We start from the raw sequence: 18,343 nt of genomic DNA, 5'->3' as shown, positions 1-18,343 counted from the left end.
ACACAGATTAGATGGCTTTAAATTAAGACTTGAAAACAGGTGTTAGAGCCAGCAAGATGAAAGAGACATGAAAAAAAACTATAGGTGCAAAACGGGGTGTTCTTGCATGTAGGACTGGACAACTTGGTAAAGGCCAAAGAAGGCAAGAAAGCAGAAATACACATTAGCAAAAGTAATAAAGATGCATCTGAAAGATTTGAGTCAAGAAGGTGGCTTGACTGAACGTGAAATAGAATGGACTAGAAGATTAAAAGAAGCAATGTTGTCTTTCAAAAGGTTTGTATGACTGGGAGTTTAAAGAGGAATTCTCAGGTATACCTCTAGCTACCGGAGAATGTATTAATGCAGAGTTCACTCAACCCAGATCTGCCTTGCAAACAAGTCGGCTGCAGCATATTAACAAGCTCCTTTCCTTATATAAAGGCAGCTTTTATTGGTAACCAAGTATGTCTTACAAGACGTTCTTTAGGGGACGGGGTGGGAGGGAGGCTGGTAAAAGCACCTCTGTAGCACTGGACTTTCTGTACTTACAATTGCTGTGTAACTGGAGATTTTTTGTAATAGTTTCTCATTTTGTCCAGGTTGTGAATATGACTGATTTGATGTGGGATGGGCATGGAAAGAAAATTAAAAGATAAAGAAAAATTATTTTTCTGTCTTTACTTGTAAGAAAGTTGCAAATAACTGATGATTATTAGAGATCCTCTTACAACATGGATAAAAATGATCATAGCTTCCCATTTTTAGATATTCTGTAAAGAAAGAACTTATTTAGGAAAGCAAGGCATAAAAACTGTCTGAGCAGGCCAGCATTTTTAGGCTGATAGCCCTTTGGTTGGGCACATAGACAGTTACAGAAATTTTTTTGTGTCTGTCCTACTACTAACACAAGCGGTACTTCCGTACAAAGGCTTCCTGGCCTCCTGAAGACACTGTGTCTAAGAACCTCAAACAGTTGAAAACAGCATTGATATTCTGGGTAAATTCAACTGGTTCACAGGGAACCCTGGCCACATCCCAGTCTTACAGCCAGAGAACGGGGAATGCCTTGCTTGGAAAACTGACAATCAGCAGCACCGCACAGGGAGGTTTGGAAGGAAACAGAAATGCAGATGACCCAGTATCAGTTCCATTCATTTCCTTGGTAGGGGATTTACTATTTTTGCTGCTTTAGCTTATGCCGGTTCTCCAAGTGCAGTAAGTTATACAGTGAACACTGTTTTATGCCAGTATAAGCATATTTATGTTTGGGCTTCTGCCACAGAAACTTTTCAAAAGGAAATCAGATCTCATGTTCCTGTGCAGGCATAAGTTTCTCTTGGCTTAAGCTTATGAAAAATACGTACAGTTGCATACTGTCCATTAAAAAAAAATGAGTGAAGTTTGAAACAAGGTGACTGAAGACTAAGTATAAATCCAAAGAGAAAAAATTGGAAAGTGAAATCTGTAGGTTTCTAGGACAAAATATCTGAGTTTGGAGAAGAAATTTGACCCGAGCCTCATCTATATATATATGAGTGCATATGTATATGAGGCTTATACATATATGAATGCATATGCATTTTTTCATGTGCTTGTTAAGACATTTGTTTTGATGTTGTCATATATTTATTATTAATCTTATTTTCTTTAAAGCAGTCTGGCATGTGAAATGTATGTATATCCATGACTTAGCTAAAAATTAATTTAAACAGTTTGTATATCAGCAGTAGAATTAGAAGTTCAAATATTTTTGCATAAGGATTTTGCATAAGGACTGAGGAAATAATTCTAAGAATCCTAGTTTGTGTGGAGTCTTTGAGTTTTATATTTTAATTTCCTAAAATGTTTTTCGTCTGGTTTTCGGGGTTTTTTTTTTTTTTTTTTGGGTTGCTTTCTCAAAGAGCTGGCTGGGTAACTGGCAACTGCAAACCTAAGGGTAGGCTGCATAGTTCTTCTTCCAAATCCTTCCTTTCATGTTTAGCCAAGTGAGAGACACAGAGTGAAATGTAAACTCCGGCTCAGTATATCCTCATGGCCTTCTCTCCTGGTGAGCAGCCTGCGGGGCAGAAGGGGGGCTGAAGCCACCCAGGGATGCTAACCGCAGCGGCCTGGGAGACGCCGGCAGTGAGCTGCTGCTGCCAGGTTGCTCGGAGGAGGAATGTGAAGATGGTGCTCGAGGGCCCTTGATACTGAACCCCTGAGACGGTGCTCCTCATCCCACTGCTCCTTCTCATTCCATCCTCCCCCGGGACAGAAGGAAAAGGTATTCGCTTTCCTTCCATTTAACTGTTTCCCTTTAATTCCCAGCAGTCTGAGAAGTAAGTTTGTGTTGTGTTTGAAATTACAGACTGGAACCATCTTTATTTAGTTTGATTTAATTTTTCATTTTTATTTTATTTTCAAGCTTTGCAGAAACTCAACCTATATACTGGAAAGGAACTTCCTATGAAATATAAACAGGTGTTTGTACATTCAAGTGAAGGTTGTTTGAGGAGGCTTTTTGATAAACCATGTCAATGCAGTATCAAGGTCTAACAATTAAATAATGACTAATTGATGAGTTTGACCACATTGACATGATCTGCTATGCTGACACTCCTGGTTTGTTTTGTTTTTTAAAAAGATATTTTTTTCCAACTGTATTTTATACTTGCAACTAATCTTTAAGTTACTCCTCAGTACAGGGACATAGAAAACTTTCTCATGGGACAAAAGGGTGATTCCCAGAACTCCAGCTATTTCCTCCAGTGCTAGGGAGAGGCATATGTCTTATAGTAGCCATAATTGCTTGGGGCCTTTTTTCTGCCAAGTAATTCTTTGGCTCCTGATCACTGAAGGTCTGTAAGTTTGGTTTTTTTTTGTGAGTTTGTTGTTTGGGCAGAAATGAAAATGTGAGCAGCACCCCTCTCTTGTGTAGAGATGTGTTTCTTTTTGCTTCCAACCATCCCTTTCCATTTCTCTCTGTGCTCATCTTTACTACATTTATACTGCCTGCTCCTTTGTTCTGTCTGTTCTGCAAAGAGCATGTAGGACTAAAAAATACATACAGTATTTTTTTCAAAGAGCATGTAGGACTAAAAAATACATACAGTATTTTTTTCATTCTTCTGTTGTGGCCATGAATTTTCCCCTCAATCAGTTGGGGCCCACAAATTCTCTAGTTGATGTTTTATAGTCTTTTTCCCTATCCAGGTTTATGCAGAGTATGCTTAGTGGTGTACCTTCTGCACTGATGCAGTGAAGTGTGAAGAAAAATATTGTTTGTATCAGCCTGAAGATCACAAGGTTTTGTGAACATGTGCTAATATAACAGTTTTAGTGACCATCACAGATACAATAGAATGAACTGTGATTTTCCTGTACTCATCTATATCTATGCATATACATACTGTGTTCTTTAGACTGTTATAGAAATAAAATTATTAAATAAGCTAATCTTTAAGATGTTATTTAGCTATTCATGAAATTATTAATCTGTTTATAAAATCATACACAGAAATTAAAGACATTCAAACAAACTGGATTATATTGAAAGACAAAATTTTAACTGTTAAATGTGAAATAAATTACCAAGTACTCTGTCTTCTGACTGAGACAAACTTGAAGTGGTAATTCCTTCTGAGAATTTCCTGGCATTGTGTGTGATATTGCAAGTGCAATTCCAGTTTACAATCTGAGCTGGTAGAAGATTTGAGAGTCTACCATGGGGATGGCAGTAAAGATGTGAAAGACGCTACTCTAGTTGACTATAAATGCTGTCTTTGCCATGGAAATACTGTCTTAGTAATGCAGGTTACTGCTGTTTACAACATGAAGCAGGTGAGCTCCCCTCTAGATATGAAAAGTTGGAGGGAAAGAGTTTTGAAGGCAGTAGCCCTACTAGAGTCATAGAGTTTTGTGGCTCACTCTTGTAAAATGTGGAGGTACAGACTGAGCAATTAAAAGTAATACGTGCAGTGTATATAAGGAAGTATGACACACTATTATGTGGTAATCCTTCTGACATGCATTCAAGAGCTGCACCAATGACCTGTAGTTTTCAGATATTGCAGAGGAATCAAGGGAAGAAAACCCAAGGAACAAGGAAACACACTTTCAACAGTTCCCCCTCTTCTTTCCCTCCCCCCCCCCCAGTAATTCTTTTCAGTTGTGCTTTTAAATAAATGATTAAATTAAAAGGGTTGTTCCAGGATGAAATATCTCACCCTTAATAAAGTGAGATTTCTTTTCAAGCTGGAAAACACCTCCCTGATGCCCTCATCCTTAGCATTCTGTGCTTGCAAAATAGGTAAAGTGAGGAGAATATTAAGAAAGTCAGGCAGAAAACATGCCTGAAAGGTCTTACAGCAAATTTGTTATTCCAGTGCTGTATTGTCTTGCAGCATTTTTCTGACAGGTATCTCAAGGAGTCAGGATGCTTTTGAGTTTGGATTTTTGTTTGTTGGTGTGTTGTTTTTTTTTAATGCTTAAGCTTAGTGAATTAGTACACAAGGGTTAAAGTATTATGGATTCCTGCTTCTCTTGCAACACTGTAGCATTATTGGAAATAATAAAGTTTAGGGGCATGTTAAGACTGGATAGAACTGAAGCTCTTCCTACACAATTGGAGAAAATCAGTAGAATCATTGCAATAAAATAATTTTACTGTGTATAATTTTACTTTGCAATTTTATGGTTTCATTCGTAGTCTCTCACAGAATGTGATACAAATTGTATTTGGTAATACTCATCTAGTTGTAGTGATTTTATTTTTATTTTTCTTTTCAGGGTGTACCTCAGTTACCATGTGCCAAAGCATTGTATAACTACGAGGGAAAAGAACCTGGAGATCTTAAATTCAGTAAAGGAGACATCATCATTTTGCGTCGACAGGTGGATGAAAATTGGTATCATGGAGAAGTCAATGGTATCCATGGCTTTTTTCCTACCAATTTTGTTCAGATTATTAAACCTTTACCTCAGCCTCCGCCTCAGTGCAAAGCACTTTATGACTTCGAAGTAAAAGACAAGGAAGCAGATAAAGACTGTTTACCATTTGCAAAGGTAAAAACAGAATAAAATTATTTTCTTTCGATAATGTCACACACTTGGATAAGAACAATTAAGACTGTTCTGTGGTCTTGTCTGTATGTTTTTTAGTGGAGCTGCACATATTCAAAAAGGTAATTCTGCAGGTATTTCTTTTATGTTGATTAGTTTTGCCCTGCTTCTCTTCCTAAATTACATATAATTCATCTCAGGTTTTATTTTTGAGAATGCAGGTTTTCATAATTGCAGTAGTAATGTTCTTAATTTATGAGAAATAAGCTATGTTATGAATAAAGTGTTCCATCTTCTAAAGAAACTCATTTTAAATTGAAGTTGGTACTACTTTCAGCTTTGCATTTAGTAAGTGACATCTAGATACTAGACAAAAAGTACTACTCAGCTTTGGCATTCTATAATATTACTAATTGCCGTTTGGAAAATACGATGTTTCCAATGTTATTTCTATTGTAATTAATTTTCTGTCATGCAGAGCATGTAATGATACAGAGTTTTAATAGGAAGTAGAGCTGTTAATCACTTTCTGATTCTCCAGTTTATCAAATTGGACAAGAATCTCACAAGAACAAATGCAAACTAATTGCTTCTCTACCAGTCGATGCCTATTGAAAATGAAAAGGACGGCTACAATTCTAAAAGCGATATTAACATTTGGACAGGCAATGGTTATCACAGCACAAAACATCAATACTGTTGGGGATGATTGGCATTAGCTTGCATATTTTGATTAACTTGTTGGCAAACTTGGTTACTGTTAGTTTGGTTTTTGGGTTTGTTTTTGTTTGTTTTAAATCCCCAGTGCTGCTTGAGTAAGCATATGTTTCCAAATATTTTAACTTGCATATGAAGCAATTATGTATCTCCAGTATAAGCAAGAGCAACGTTTAATGTGTACATAAATCCTGTCTTTATGTAATGTTCTCAAAACCATATCTAGTCCAAATGCTCCATGTAATTGTGAAAGAAATTGTATCATTTACCAGTGTTCTTAAGTACTTAAGTAGAAAGGCAATTGTCTAGGGAAGTTTAGGTAATGAGTCAGTTGATAAGGAAAAAGATTGTGGTTCTGTTGATTAATGCCAAGGACTTAAAAGAGGGCTGATGAATACCATGGACTGAACATAGCAGGAAGTCTGGCACTAAGCATGAAGTCAGATGGCTGAGATGAGCTGTGGACAGTTAGCTGAACTCTGACAAAATAGGGAAAAGAACGGCTGGAACTGACTTCAACCCCAAAAGTGTTCCTGTTACAGAGTGCCTTCTCTGTGTTCTTGTCCTTGCACTGCCTTCTCTGATTGCTCGTGCGTTATGGAGGGAAATGAAATTAGAAGCGTAATTAGATCTGGGAGACATAATCACTGCATGTTCACACAGGATGATGTTCTGACTGTAATTCGCCGTGTGGATGAAAACTGGGCAGAAGGAATGCTGGCTGACAAGATAGGAATATTTCCAATTTCATATGTTGAGGTGAGTGAAGTTGAGTACTTGGTAAGGTTGTGCCCAGTGTGTATTTTATTTTCTAAAAATAAAAATAATCGGTACTCCTGATGGTTGTAAAATAACCTGAGATATAAATACCAGACCTAAAATAATTTAAGGTCTGTGTGCTTAGTTTGGGAAAGTTAATGACCTCAGCAGTTGAACAAGTGATTTTTACTTAGCTGTTTGATACCTGTTTTCATTGAATGGAATTGGAATGAGAGTATTTGGAGGCAGTCACTGTGTTTTCTTGTTAATAGTGGAGTCGTGCAGTCAATCACAAACCACACTTAAACACAAAATGAAAGCAATCAGCCAGTCAGAGAAATAAAATAGTAGGCTTTGCACTGTCCCTAATACCTGCCTCTCAAAACCAAATTAGCACAGCTAGGAAGTCAAAGAACAGGCTGTTAGTAAGCAGGAAAAGCATTGATTTCCACATCCAACAGACCCTTATTTTAAACATTCTGTATCTTCCTGCGTTTCTCATATATGATATGACAAATTTACAGAAGTAGCAGCTGAGAAAGTTTCCCTAGCCGTTTAAGGTTTAGAGTTGAAAGCTGTATTTTCTATGTAGGAAGACATAGGTCATTAAGAACTCTGTTTACAGCTGCAGCAATGATTATTAAAATTTACATTATGGAAAGATACAGAAGTTTGGAATAGTATTTATCTTTTTCTGATAGGTACCTTACCAAGTATGTGCTATGGATACTGGGTAAGATGCACTTCTTGCACTGACAAGATTTTATTTAAATGAGTGAGGCAGAATGCTGAAAGAAAAAAGTATTTTTCTATAACCTGTGGGATGGGAAATATGTACCTCAGGTCACAGAAGAAATGTGTAACCATACTAAGAATAAAGTGAGGTTTTTGAGTTGGATTTCTGAATGAGATGGGAACCATTTAAAAAATGACTCTGTTCAACCAACATAGAATTTATTCTTCTTAAAAGGGAAAGTATGTATATGCATTCTTATAGGTTGGTGTAAGGACCTGTACATCTGGGGATAGGAAACGTTAAATGATTGGAAAAAAAAAACAAAACAGCAAAACCAAAAGGGTTTCAACCTCCTTAGTGCAGTTCCGGCTTCAGTTTAAGAAGCTTTTAAAAGCCAATTTACAAAGTTCTTTCCCCTGGCTATTCACTCCTAGCTCCTTGCAATTACCTGCCCCTTCAGCCAGTAAAGCTTTTTAAAACTGTATCACTTAACTTAGCCAAATTAGAAAAAGCCCTTTCCTAGGGCTGCCACTTTGGCTAACTAACTCACAGCTCCTTTTCCATCTCTACAAAAGTTTGCAAGATAGAGATATACTCTTGAAAAAAAAAATATGTAAAAGTAGTAGTCACAAAATACATTCCACTGTTAATGTTTTCAAATTCCATCAACTATGAAAATGTATTTTCAGTTAACCCTTTTAGAGTGAGGACTTGTGTACACACACGCAAATCCCCACTAAAATGATATGGGAAATCTAGAATGATAGATAATACCCAAAGAGATACTACAGATCAGGTAGGTGGGTTTTTCTTCAGTATATACTAAACTGAAACACATGCTGTGGTGAAGAGCAGTGAGATATGCAGAAAACTGAAAACTCTCAAATTTGAATTTTGAAAAACCTGTTTTCTGAGATTATATAACTGTTGTTCTGGAAAATATACAGACAGCTGATACAACCAAGTATATCAAACCATTCTTGGCTATGTTATTATTAAAGACACTGAAGATGAGAAGCAATAAATATTTTTGAGTATTTTTAATCTGGCATTTTTAGTTGTATTTTGCTGTATTTAGTTGTAATCATAACCTATTTTTTGACACTGCCTTGTTAGTCCACATCTTTTGTTTTTTATTGGTTTTGGTTTTGTTTTTTTTAATGTGAATTACTAGCTGCATTTATTGATAAAATCTGAGATATGTTGAAGACCATGAAAAACACTGAATCTGTCTGAGTATAGTTGAGGACAACTTTTTACCTGGAGGAACATTTTATGATTCAGTGTTCCCTAGTCTGCTCTATTCTTTTACATTACTTTCTTAATAAATTTGTAGCAATAATAAAAGCTAAGACCAAAAACATTCTTAGAGAATTTTTAATAGTGATTCTGTTGAAAGTGTAATTTAACTGACTCACAAAACATTCCATCTTTATCCGTAGACACATAGCACTGTGAAATAGTTACTTCTATCTGCAAATGAAAAATACATAATGCATACATTGCAAAAAATTCAATTTTCTAAGAAGTGCTAAAACCAAGCAAACCCTCTAGTTTTACTAGAGTAAGACCTAATTAACATATCTAAATTACTAGACTTTTAACTGATGGAATTTCAACACACTTGCATTAAAAGCTGGTCGACCAGATTCTTGTGCAGGGATGAAATCAAATGCAGTGAGTCTAGAAAGTGTATAGTGAAGTTTATAAAACTTATGTTTATCTCCATTCCAAAAAGAAAGATTAATCAGAACTAAAGAGATACTACTATTTTTCTGTGTAGAGTACAGTTATGGCTATAATACACATTTGTTGGAAAACTTTGAAATTTTGCTGTGGTTTAACACTTAGTAAACACACTCCAAATCTAAAAAGTATTTAAATTTTTACAAGTTATTCAGCACTCATACAGAACAACTAGAAAAACATTAATGTCCTGAATAGAAAAAGAAAAATCGGGGAAAAGAAATCACTTTAAATCAAAATGTCAGTAGAAAATAATGACAGCTTTTTTTTTTACCCAAGTTGGCATGAACAACTGGGAAATACCCTTGTATTAATCCAGCTCCTCTAGCTTTATTTATAAACAATCTAATAGAAATATAGGGGAGGAGGAATTCACTACAGTGAATATTTCGATTTTTTTTTTTAAAGTTCGTTGTCACTTTATACAACTCCATCCATTAGTTAAGAGGACATTTTAATCAATGAGAACATAAGATTTTATGTACTTAGTGTGTCAGGTTTAGTTTTTTTATTAGAATCTCCTCTTGTTCTAGACAGGAGTGTTTCAAAACATACTTGTCAGTTAAGGACAAAATTTGCCTTAGTTCCACTTACAGACTTTACTCCTTTGTTTCCAAGTATATGTGAAAGTGAAATGTTGTCCAGAAATTGGAATTTTGACTAATAATAGTGTTGGTAATGTGTAAAAAATAACTCCTTGACCTATGGTGATGTAGTAAAATAGCATAAATAAAAACTTCGGATGAACATGGATGGAAAGACCATTTGAGGGAGAAGATGGTGTTTTCACTTCTTTTCAGAAAGTGATGATATTTGAATTCTAACTATCTACATGTGAGTGAAGAAAAGCTGATTTGTAAACTAAATACAGTAATTCATAAGAGATTTTAAAATAGGTCTTGCATGGTAGTCTACTTGATAATTTCTCCAGATGGCTGCAAGCAGGCAGAAACCTATCTGCTAGCCTCAACTCCTACCGCAGCACTGACACACGGCTTGGTCTTGGCCCTATTTGGAAAGTTGTGTTTCCTGGGTTTTTGTGGTAAGGGGCATTGGATTTCAGGCTACCTGTTACAGCAAAAATTTTGTTGAATGAAAAAAGATAAATGTGATTATAAAAGTTAAAGAAGTTTCTGATCAAATACATCTGTGCAGGAAAACAACTGACATAGAAAATGTGGGAGCAGACACAGGATGTCTGCAGAAAGGAATGCTGTCTTGAAACACGTCATAGCATGAGTGGGATGCATCCCCATGGTGATTTTGAATGGTTGCTAGCCATTTCATTGGAGAACGCATGCAAGTTCCTCTTTTCTCAAGGAAGAAGTAAACTGCACCTTGCAGAATATTCTGCAACTGTTGCTGGCTTCAGGTTACTTCTAGAAGGCCAGTTATCAGTTCAGTTCCATGTTTAGTTTCATGCTGCTGCCCTGTGCTTGCTTCTCTTCATAAAAAAGCTCAGTACATTGCTTATAATTATATCAGACAAAACAATCCCATGGGCAAGCCTTAACTTTTCTCTAACAGGTTGCTCACTCTATAGAATACTCAGATTCTGCAGGCATTAACAGCTTCAGGAGATAAACAAACGTAATTAGGTGTAGCAGGTACCTTGGGGTGCTTTTAGCAGAGTGGCTTTTGGTTTTGTTTTTTATTCCTGTTATCTTTTTTGATCCGTTAACTTTTTCGATCAGGTATTCTTGTTTTAGGAATGAGTACTGCTTTTCTTTCTCTGGTCTGTGTGCAATTTGTGAACAGGCTCTTTGGAAAATAAAAGGGTAGGTTAGATATGCATAGAAGTGGTTGCAGCCACTGAAGAAGATATAATGGAAGACACGGATTCTCAGGAAGGACAGGAAGAATTTTGATTTGAGGTGCAAAAAATAAAATGTACAACATGCATAAAGTGATTATTCTTTGAAAAGTGTGTGCTTTCTTCCATGATGAGAGATAGGACCCTAACAGATTGGGTAGCAGAGAAAGCTTTTTTTGGTCCTATTTTCTACTTGTTTCAATATACTTCTCCGGACTCCTGTCAGTGATCTGTGATAAAATTACATTGTTTTCACTGGTCTGTTAAAGGTATGTTTGCTCTACATTTAAAATTTAATGAATAAAAAGTAATTACCTCAGCAATGAGCTTACAGGTTAATTGGAGAAAGCTGTATGGTTATGTCTTCTGTAGTACACAAGTAGTAAAAAATCATTTTGTCTGTATGATCCATGTACAGTATTAGCAGGAAGGAAAATCTAGTGTCTACCTTTTTCTTTTATTTTATTTCATGTTTCCTACTGTGACACTGTCTTCTGCCCTTCCTGTTCTCTTCATCTGCCTTCTAAAGGACCAAAATAGGAACATTTAGGAAAAAACCCTAGGTTCTCATCTTCGTACCCTTTTCCAAATCCCACATTATGCCATTCTTCCACTGCAGTATATTCTGAGTAGTTCTGATTCTTCAAGCATTTCACAGTTTTCCTCTCTTACATCCTAGTAGGTTTTTACGTCAGCGCTTCATTGTTCTGGTAGTTTCAGCTTTGAACTTTGTTTCTTCTGAATATGCATGGAATTTCCTTCTGGGTCTCATCTTTCAAATGCCTTTGGAAACCTTTTCTATATTAAAAAAATATGAATAAATACATTCCTTATTCTTTTGTACCACTTCATATATAGCTACTTGTCCTCAAATATAAAAGGAAGAGTTCAGGGTATAAGCTGTTCTCATTTGTGGGAGCTGCATTTAAATCAGTGTCGATGATATCATGATTAATGATATCTTATTTGTCTAGTAAAGTTATGACGGGGTAAAATGCTACTTTAAAACTCTTCATAAACGTAGATATTTTAATACTTGTGTGAAAAGGGATAAAATAAATACAAGAAATAATACAGTGAAGAATAGAAGTAGTACTTCCATGGTAACTAATTTCATTCTTTCATCTTGATGTTCTTCACAGAAGATTTTTCGCTTGTTCATAATTGGCTACACTTATCCAAGTAACCGTATTCATATTTAGTGGTACATATTAATATTAGTTAACTTGTTCAGCAAACTGGTGCTGATGCTACTTCAGCTCATGAATAAATGAGAGTTCTGACATTATTACTTCCAGTAGGTCAAAAATATAAAAAATATTTTGTGGAAATAAAGGGTTTGTGAAAAATGTAATTTAGTAATGACCGATTTGTAGAGTAGGGCAGTATGTCACAGTTTTAAGTTGCATGGTTTAAATTTTGTTATGAATAAAAAGAAATAGATATTTCTGTTATACTCAGGTGTTTTTTATAAATAAAAAAAAATACTAATGTGTGGCTTTCTTTTGTAGTTTAACACAGCAGCCAAACAGCTCATAGAATTGGATAAGCCCTCAGGTTCTGCTGTTGACTTTGGGGAAGGTACCTCTGGGGCAGCCCACAATTCAACCCAAAAGCACACTGATACCAAGAAAAACACCAAAAAACGTCACTCTTTTACCTCCCTCACTATGTCCAACAAGTCTTCACAGTCTTCTCAGAATCGCCACTCAATGGAAATTAGTCCTCCTGTCCTCATCAGCTCCAGCAACCCAACTGCTGCAGCCCGCATAAGTGAGCTGACAGGACTTTCCTGTAGTGCCCCTTCTCAGGTAATTTACATGAAATCAAACATAAATCATGTGTGCATGTTCTTTTAATAACTGTGAAGGCTTCTGATCTTGTCCAGCTACTCAAATTATTACTTGTATGTAATTGACATTAATGTACGTTTTCAACAAGTTTATCTTCCAGCATGAAAGCATTGAAGGCAAGTGTTTTATAACGCTTCTTATACAATAATAGCAAGTATTTTTGGTCTTGTAAGCTAATTTTTTTCACAGTTGTTAATTTCATAAGTGCCACAAAGGTTTTTATAAAGCTGTGGAAACTAGAAACTGGAGTGATTTAAGTGCTTAGTTTTTTTTTCTAGACTTAATATAATACTAGGTATTAATAAATAAATGCAAGTAAAAGCTAAGTTCAACTTGAAAATTACATGACTTCTAGGAATGTACCATATTAATCTGATTGTGATAGATAGAAACATTTATCTGACTATTTATTGTTAATCTCCTCAAAGCTTTTAGTTACAAGCTACAATGGTTCATGAGCAATTGTCTGTTTCACAGAGAGATTACATTTCAGGAGAAGAGGTAGTAATGCAGACTTTGAAGTGTTGGTGTCATTTTATATGAGCTGGTAATATATTTTATTTTCATGTCTTTGGGATCTGACAGCCTTTTATGGAAAAAAATGAAAACCAACGTTGATAAAAGTGTGTTTTCCATGGCTAGTTCAATGTATTTCCAAAGTTTCTGAAACATGGGGGTGGGGAGGGGAAGGCGAGCAGTGTGATCTAGTACTGTTCGTATCAATAACAAAACATTGGTTCTAAAGTTACAGATCAGTACTGGTGTTTCTGACCATGAAGCATACAGCTGTGCCAAAACCGGCTTTTATGAAACTACTCAGAACTGACCCTGCTGGGTGTTTTTTTCTTTGACAGGTTCATATTGGTACTACGGGGCTAATTGTGACTCCTCCTCCTAGCAGCCCAGTCACAACAGGGCCTTCATTTACCTTCCCTTCAGAAGTTACCTACCAAGCTGCTCTTGGTGTAAGTACTACTCAAGAAAACAGCCTTCCCATTGATTTTTGGTCTGTACAGTCTTTTTTTTTGTCTTGAGTTCCGATCCATTGATTTAAAATAATTGTACAATGATGGTTTATGTGACAGACAATGGTATATATTGAACTGCAGCAAAAGCATTATTGATACAATAATGTTTGCATCCTGTCATGCATATCCATTTCTCCAGTTTTCCTCTGTCATTTTCCTGTAGTAAACACAGGAAGCACACTTTCTTCCAGAAAAGTGTTTCTTTTCAACAGGAGTAGGAAAGAAGTTATGCTGGGGGGAAGATTAGGAGAAACAAGCAAGATCTTATAAAAATACATCAACTGGAGACTACAGTTGCCAGATATTTGTCTTACTTAATATTACCAATATTCTCCTAAATAAGTTTCAAAACTCTGCTTTCTCCTCATTAGGATGACTTTAGTTGTGTGTATGCCTGTGGCAGATGAAGAACTCATCTTAGGTTCTTGGAGATCAATATGAAAAACTGTTGCAAATGGCCATCTTTTAAAGGAAGGAACTTTTAAAGGAAGGAATACATTGCAGTGCTCTTCCCTTTGGACAAAGAAAATAACATCTTCAAAAAAGTGCAGGATTTCATTTTAAAAACAACTGAAAATTCTTTTTCTTAAAGCTTTGTTTGTGGTAGGGGAGCTCTGGAATGCCCTAAATCATATGGCACTTATGAGAGCATCAGCTTAACTGCAGGTAAAGATTGTGGATACCAGTTTTCAGAGATTTTCAAGGGAACTTTATGAGCCTTTATTTTGATCATAGGAATTCTTGATATCCAGTTCTTGTTTTGAGTCCAAAAAATGTGCCTCTAACACTGGGGGTGGGGGAAGGAGGGGACACGCAGTTGAATAATAAATCTCTACTTAAACAAACCAACCAAACACGACAACAAAAAAAACTTAAAAAAAACTCAGCCCCCCCCCCCCCCCCCCCCCAAAAGTACACAACCCAAACAAAAACCTCCAAGACTTGAGCTTGTTTAGGTGTCTAATTATCCTTGCAGTCTTTAAAGCAAGTAAAAAATAATGAATAGTTTCGCTTCTAAATGTGGTTGGTTTTGTTTTCAACTTTTGTCGCTTGGATCATTGTATACATTTGTCTGCAAAATCAAGGGCAGAATTGTCTGTGTTCTACTATCAACTTTTTGTTGTTTAAGTAAATCCTTAGTTGTGGCTTGGTTGCAGCTGAGAGGTTACATTCTGACAGCTTTCTTTGGGACTCGTAAGTTATGTTTTCTCAGTCCTTAAAATTATGATGCTGTTATTCTCTGAATTATCTCTAGTTCTTCCTTCTGGCATGGTAAGTGCATTCCAGAACTGGGTGCAGTGCTGCATGGTCTTTTTCAGTGATGAAGTGTTGATAGTATGACCCTTTTACTTTTATCCTGTTATTCTGATGTTTAGATCTTGAGAATTTGCATCCATTCATTTGGCCTGAGTGTAGCAAAAGTTTACGTTCAGCCAAATATCCATTATGATCCCACAAATTTTCATTGTCATTAGTGATGTACTAATTGCTCCCATCCAAGTAAATGTTATTTCACAATCCTTGTTCTTCAGACAGATGACCTTATTATTGACAGTTATACAGACAGTATGCTTTTGCCCTCCCTTACTGAGTAACACGGGTTGTGCTGTAGCAATTCAGTGGCCTTTTATTGTTAACAACTCCTTCAGTATGTGGATCATCTGTGCAAACTGAATGCTATGGAACCAATTAATGGAACCAATTAATAATCTCCTTATATTTAGATGCATATTTTAATGACCCAGAGCAGGAAGGGACCACTGGTGGTCATCTAGTCTGCTCAAGCACGGACACCTAGAACCAGTTGCCCTGGATGGTATACAGACAGCTTTTGAGTATCTCCAGGGATGGAAACTGCACAACCTCTCTGGACAACCTGTGCCAGTGCTCACTCACCTTCACAGTTTACTGATTTTCAGACTGAATCTCCTGTGTTTCAGTTTGTGTTTCACTGAGTACCCCTGAAAAGACCATAGCTCCGTCATCTTTGTCTCTTCCCTTAGGTACTACACTGATGAGATTCCCCTGAGCCTTTTCTAGGCTGAACAGTCCTAGCTCTCTCAGCCTTTTCTCATAAGAGAGATGCTCTAGTCCTTTGATAGTGGCTCTTCACTGGACTCTCCTTTATGTCTGTGTCTCTTGTACTGGGGAGCCCAGAACTGGACACAGTACTCCAGGTTTGGCCTCATCAGTGCTGAGGAAAGGAGAAGGTTTGATCTCCTTTGACCTCCTGGCAAGACTCCTCCTAATGAAGCCCAGGATACCATTACCCCTTTTTGCCATAAGAGCACATTACCGGCTCATGCTCAACTTGCTGCCTACCAGGAAGGACCTTCAAGTATTTTTTACTGGGATATGAGGTGCACATCTACTGCTAGAAACAATGAGCTGGTTATATGCTAATCCATGTAATCTTTTATACTTCTTTTATCCAGTCCTTCAGAAGGTACCTGTGAGAACTGACCAAACAAAATCAGTCTTGGCATATTTTGTGCTCTTAGGCAGAATAAAAGTCTAGCTAACGTATATGCTGCGAGCATTGAGCAATTGATTTGATTTGTGGCTGAGAGACATTTTGGAGATGATGGGGTGGGCAGGATTCAAAGCATCATTTCAGAAGTTCTGACAGAAGTTGCCTTTTTTTTTCTCAGTAACAAACACTTTTGGTATCAAGAATCAATAGTTCCTTTGATGCCAACGTGGAAACACGCTTTATTTTGGTGCTGGTGCAAAGTCATTAAACCATCTCGGGTGTTTTAATTGCATAAGCTTGTTCAAAAGCGCTCTCACCATTGGTCCCCACAGGAATTAAATTACAGCACTAAATGCACCATGGAGTGAAACTCCTGCCACATGATCGTTCTGTATCCTGGAGTGCTGCTTTCCTTTTGTGATAACCATGTTCCTGGTTATGTTTCCAATTAGGCATATAATTCCCATTGAGAATCTGAATTATTCTCTGCCACCCTCTTTAAAAGCCAGTAACCTTCCGTACATAATGTTCTGTTTCTTCTTGACTTGTTTTCAACATGACTAAAATACAAGCTGGCAGCTCAGGCTAGAGTCAGGTCGTTCTTGTGTACTTTTACTGTAGATGGTATTAAATGATGCAGTTTATAGTCACAAGCTGTGAAGTGTGTCTTTTAAGTCCACTTTTCCTCTTGCTTCATGAACTCTTGTTTTAATTTTAGAAACGTGCAAAATGGTTCTGACAGGTCAAGAGAAGAAGTCATGTTCTTATTTCTAGATGTTCAGCTTCTGGAAATACCCTCCCTGACATTCTGAGCATTAATTTTAAGCCATGGAGCAGTTGTGGTTGTATGATTTAATACATCAGAAGTGGTTGGCTTCAGACTGTTTGCTTTTATAGTTTTTGCTTTTATAAGTGTAAATTCCTGCATTTCTCTAAGCTTTTCAATTTTGGCTTTTACTTCATTTCTGAATACTAAGTAAATGACAAGGAAGTTGGATTGGCACAGGGAGGGTTTCTCTTTAGCATGAAGATGATTTAATTGGATCTTCTTCCTGGCAATCATTTTGGTACTTATAACACTATTTAAAGTAATAATTGATTATTCTTTGAGAGCAAGCCATTTACACAAGTTCTTTTACTTCTTTGCCAAACTATGATTAAGGGAGAATGAGGAAAACAGAGAGGATGAGCATGATTCCTCATCAGTGAAGAAGAGAAGGATATGTTCCTTTGTGGTAGTCCTGAATTTATGCAGCTTTGCTACATTTATATGTCCTGAATCTAGAAGGAAAGGAGAGTTAGTTTCTTCTCTTATCTTCTGTAAGAAAGACTGCTTTTTTTATTGTTAAGAGGAAATATTTTGAGCTGTCTTGTTGGGTAGCAAGTTTCTCTAAGACAGTTGAGATGAATTCCTAGAGGAGCCTGTGATTCATCTGTGTACATGTTTAGGATCACATTTTAGTTTTACATTGTTATTTTGGGAAATACTATGGTGGTTCAATAAATGCCAATTTTATTTTGTCCATAATAATGTTTTGTAGATGCTATTTGGTATCGAAAGTTTTATGAAGTAATTTACAGATTTGCAGCCAAAATCTACACAAATAAGACTTAGGAATAAGACTGTTTTTGTCAAGTTACCTTCTACGCCGTCTGCTTCATGTATCATTTAAACAAATTTGCATTCAGAAAACCTGTGATAAAGTTTTCTTTTACAGCAGCAGTTCTTTCGCCAGCAGCATTAATTCTTGGTTTGTGTTTTGAGGTTTGATCCTTTGAAATTAAAGAAGCTATGAACTGAGACAAACTTCTCACAGCTGAGGCTTTTGACTGTGATATTATCAGTTACACTTCTCTCTGAGACTTCAAACCACAACTTTGCCCTTTAAAGGGGTATTAATTGGTCTGCTCTTCTTGGCTGCTAGCATTTTTGAACCTTGTAGATACTTAGTCTATTTGGAGTTCTTTATAAAATATAAATAGCAGATGTCAAGTTCAGTAGTTGTTGGGTGAAAATATGCATGTATAATTAGGTAAAGTTCATTTATTTGGGAGGAAATTCTTGGATGTGATTTATAAGTTATATACATAATGGAGGAGATCTAGTTGAAAAAACTCTTACAGCAAGTATATGATTTGAACCATGATATGGGAAAACTGAGACAAAATATACCACAGCAGAGTTAGTTACATTCA

General features: G+C 36.4%; 2 protein-coding genes across 3 annotated transcripts in view; both read left to right on the top strand.

Moving 5' to 3' along the window:
• Positions 1-18,343, top strand: part of NEK1 (NIMA related kinase 1) — a 181,081-nt gene that overhangs the window by 98,140 nt on the left and 64,598 nt on the right. The window lies entirely within an intron of this gene.
• SH3RF1 (SH3 domain containing ring finger 1) overlaps positions 1-18,343 on the top strand; it is an 81,507-nt gene that overhangs the window by 42,937 nt on the left and 20,227 nt on the right. For both annotated transcript variants that reach the window (XM_062621646.1, XM_062621721.1), the window contains exons 3-6: positions 4,750-5,025; positions 6,403-6,498; positions 12,305-12,604; positions 13,501-13,611. In XM_062621646.1, the coding sequence (XP_062477630.1) occupies positions 4,750-5,025; positions 6,403-6,498; positions 12,305-12,604; positions 13,501-13,611 (783 nt within the window). The remainder of the gene's footprint in view (positions 1-4,749; positions 5,026-6,402; positions 6,499-12,304; positions 12,605-13,500; positions 13,612-18,343) is intronic.

The sequence above is a fragment of the Pezoporus occidentalis genome, unplaced genomic scaffold (genome assembly GCF_034315485.1).
Source record: "Pezoporus occidentalis ecotype Australia unplaced genomic scaffold, CSIRO_AGI_Poc_V1 ctg1, whole genome shotgun sequence".
NCBI lineage: Eukaryota > Metazoa > Chordata > Aves > Psittaciformes > Psittacidae > Pezoporus > Pezoporus occidentalis.
The sequence above is the reverse complement of the archived record's forward strand: the minus strand, read 5'-3'. Positions and strand labels throughout refer to the sequence as shown.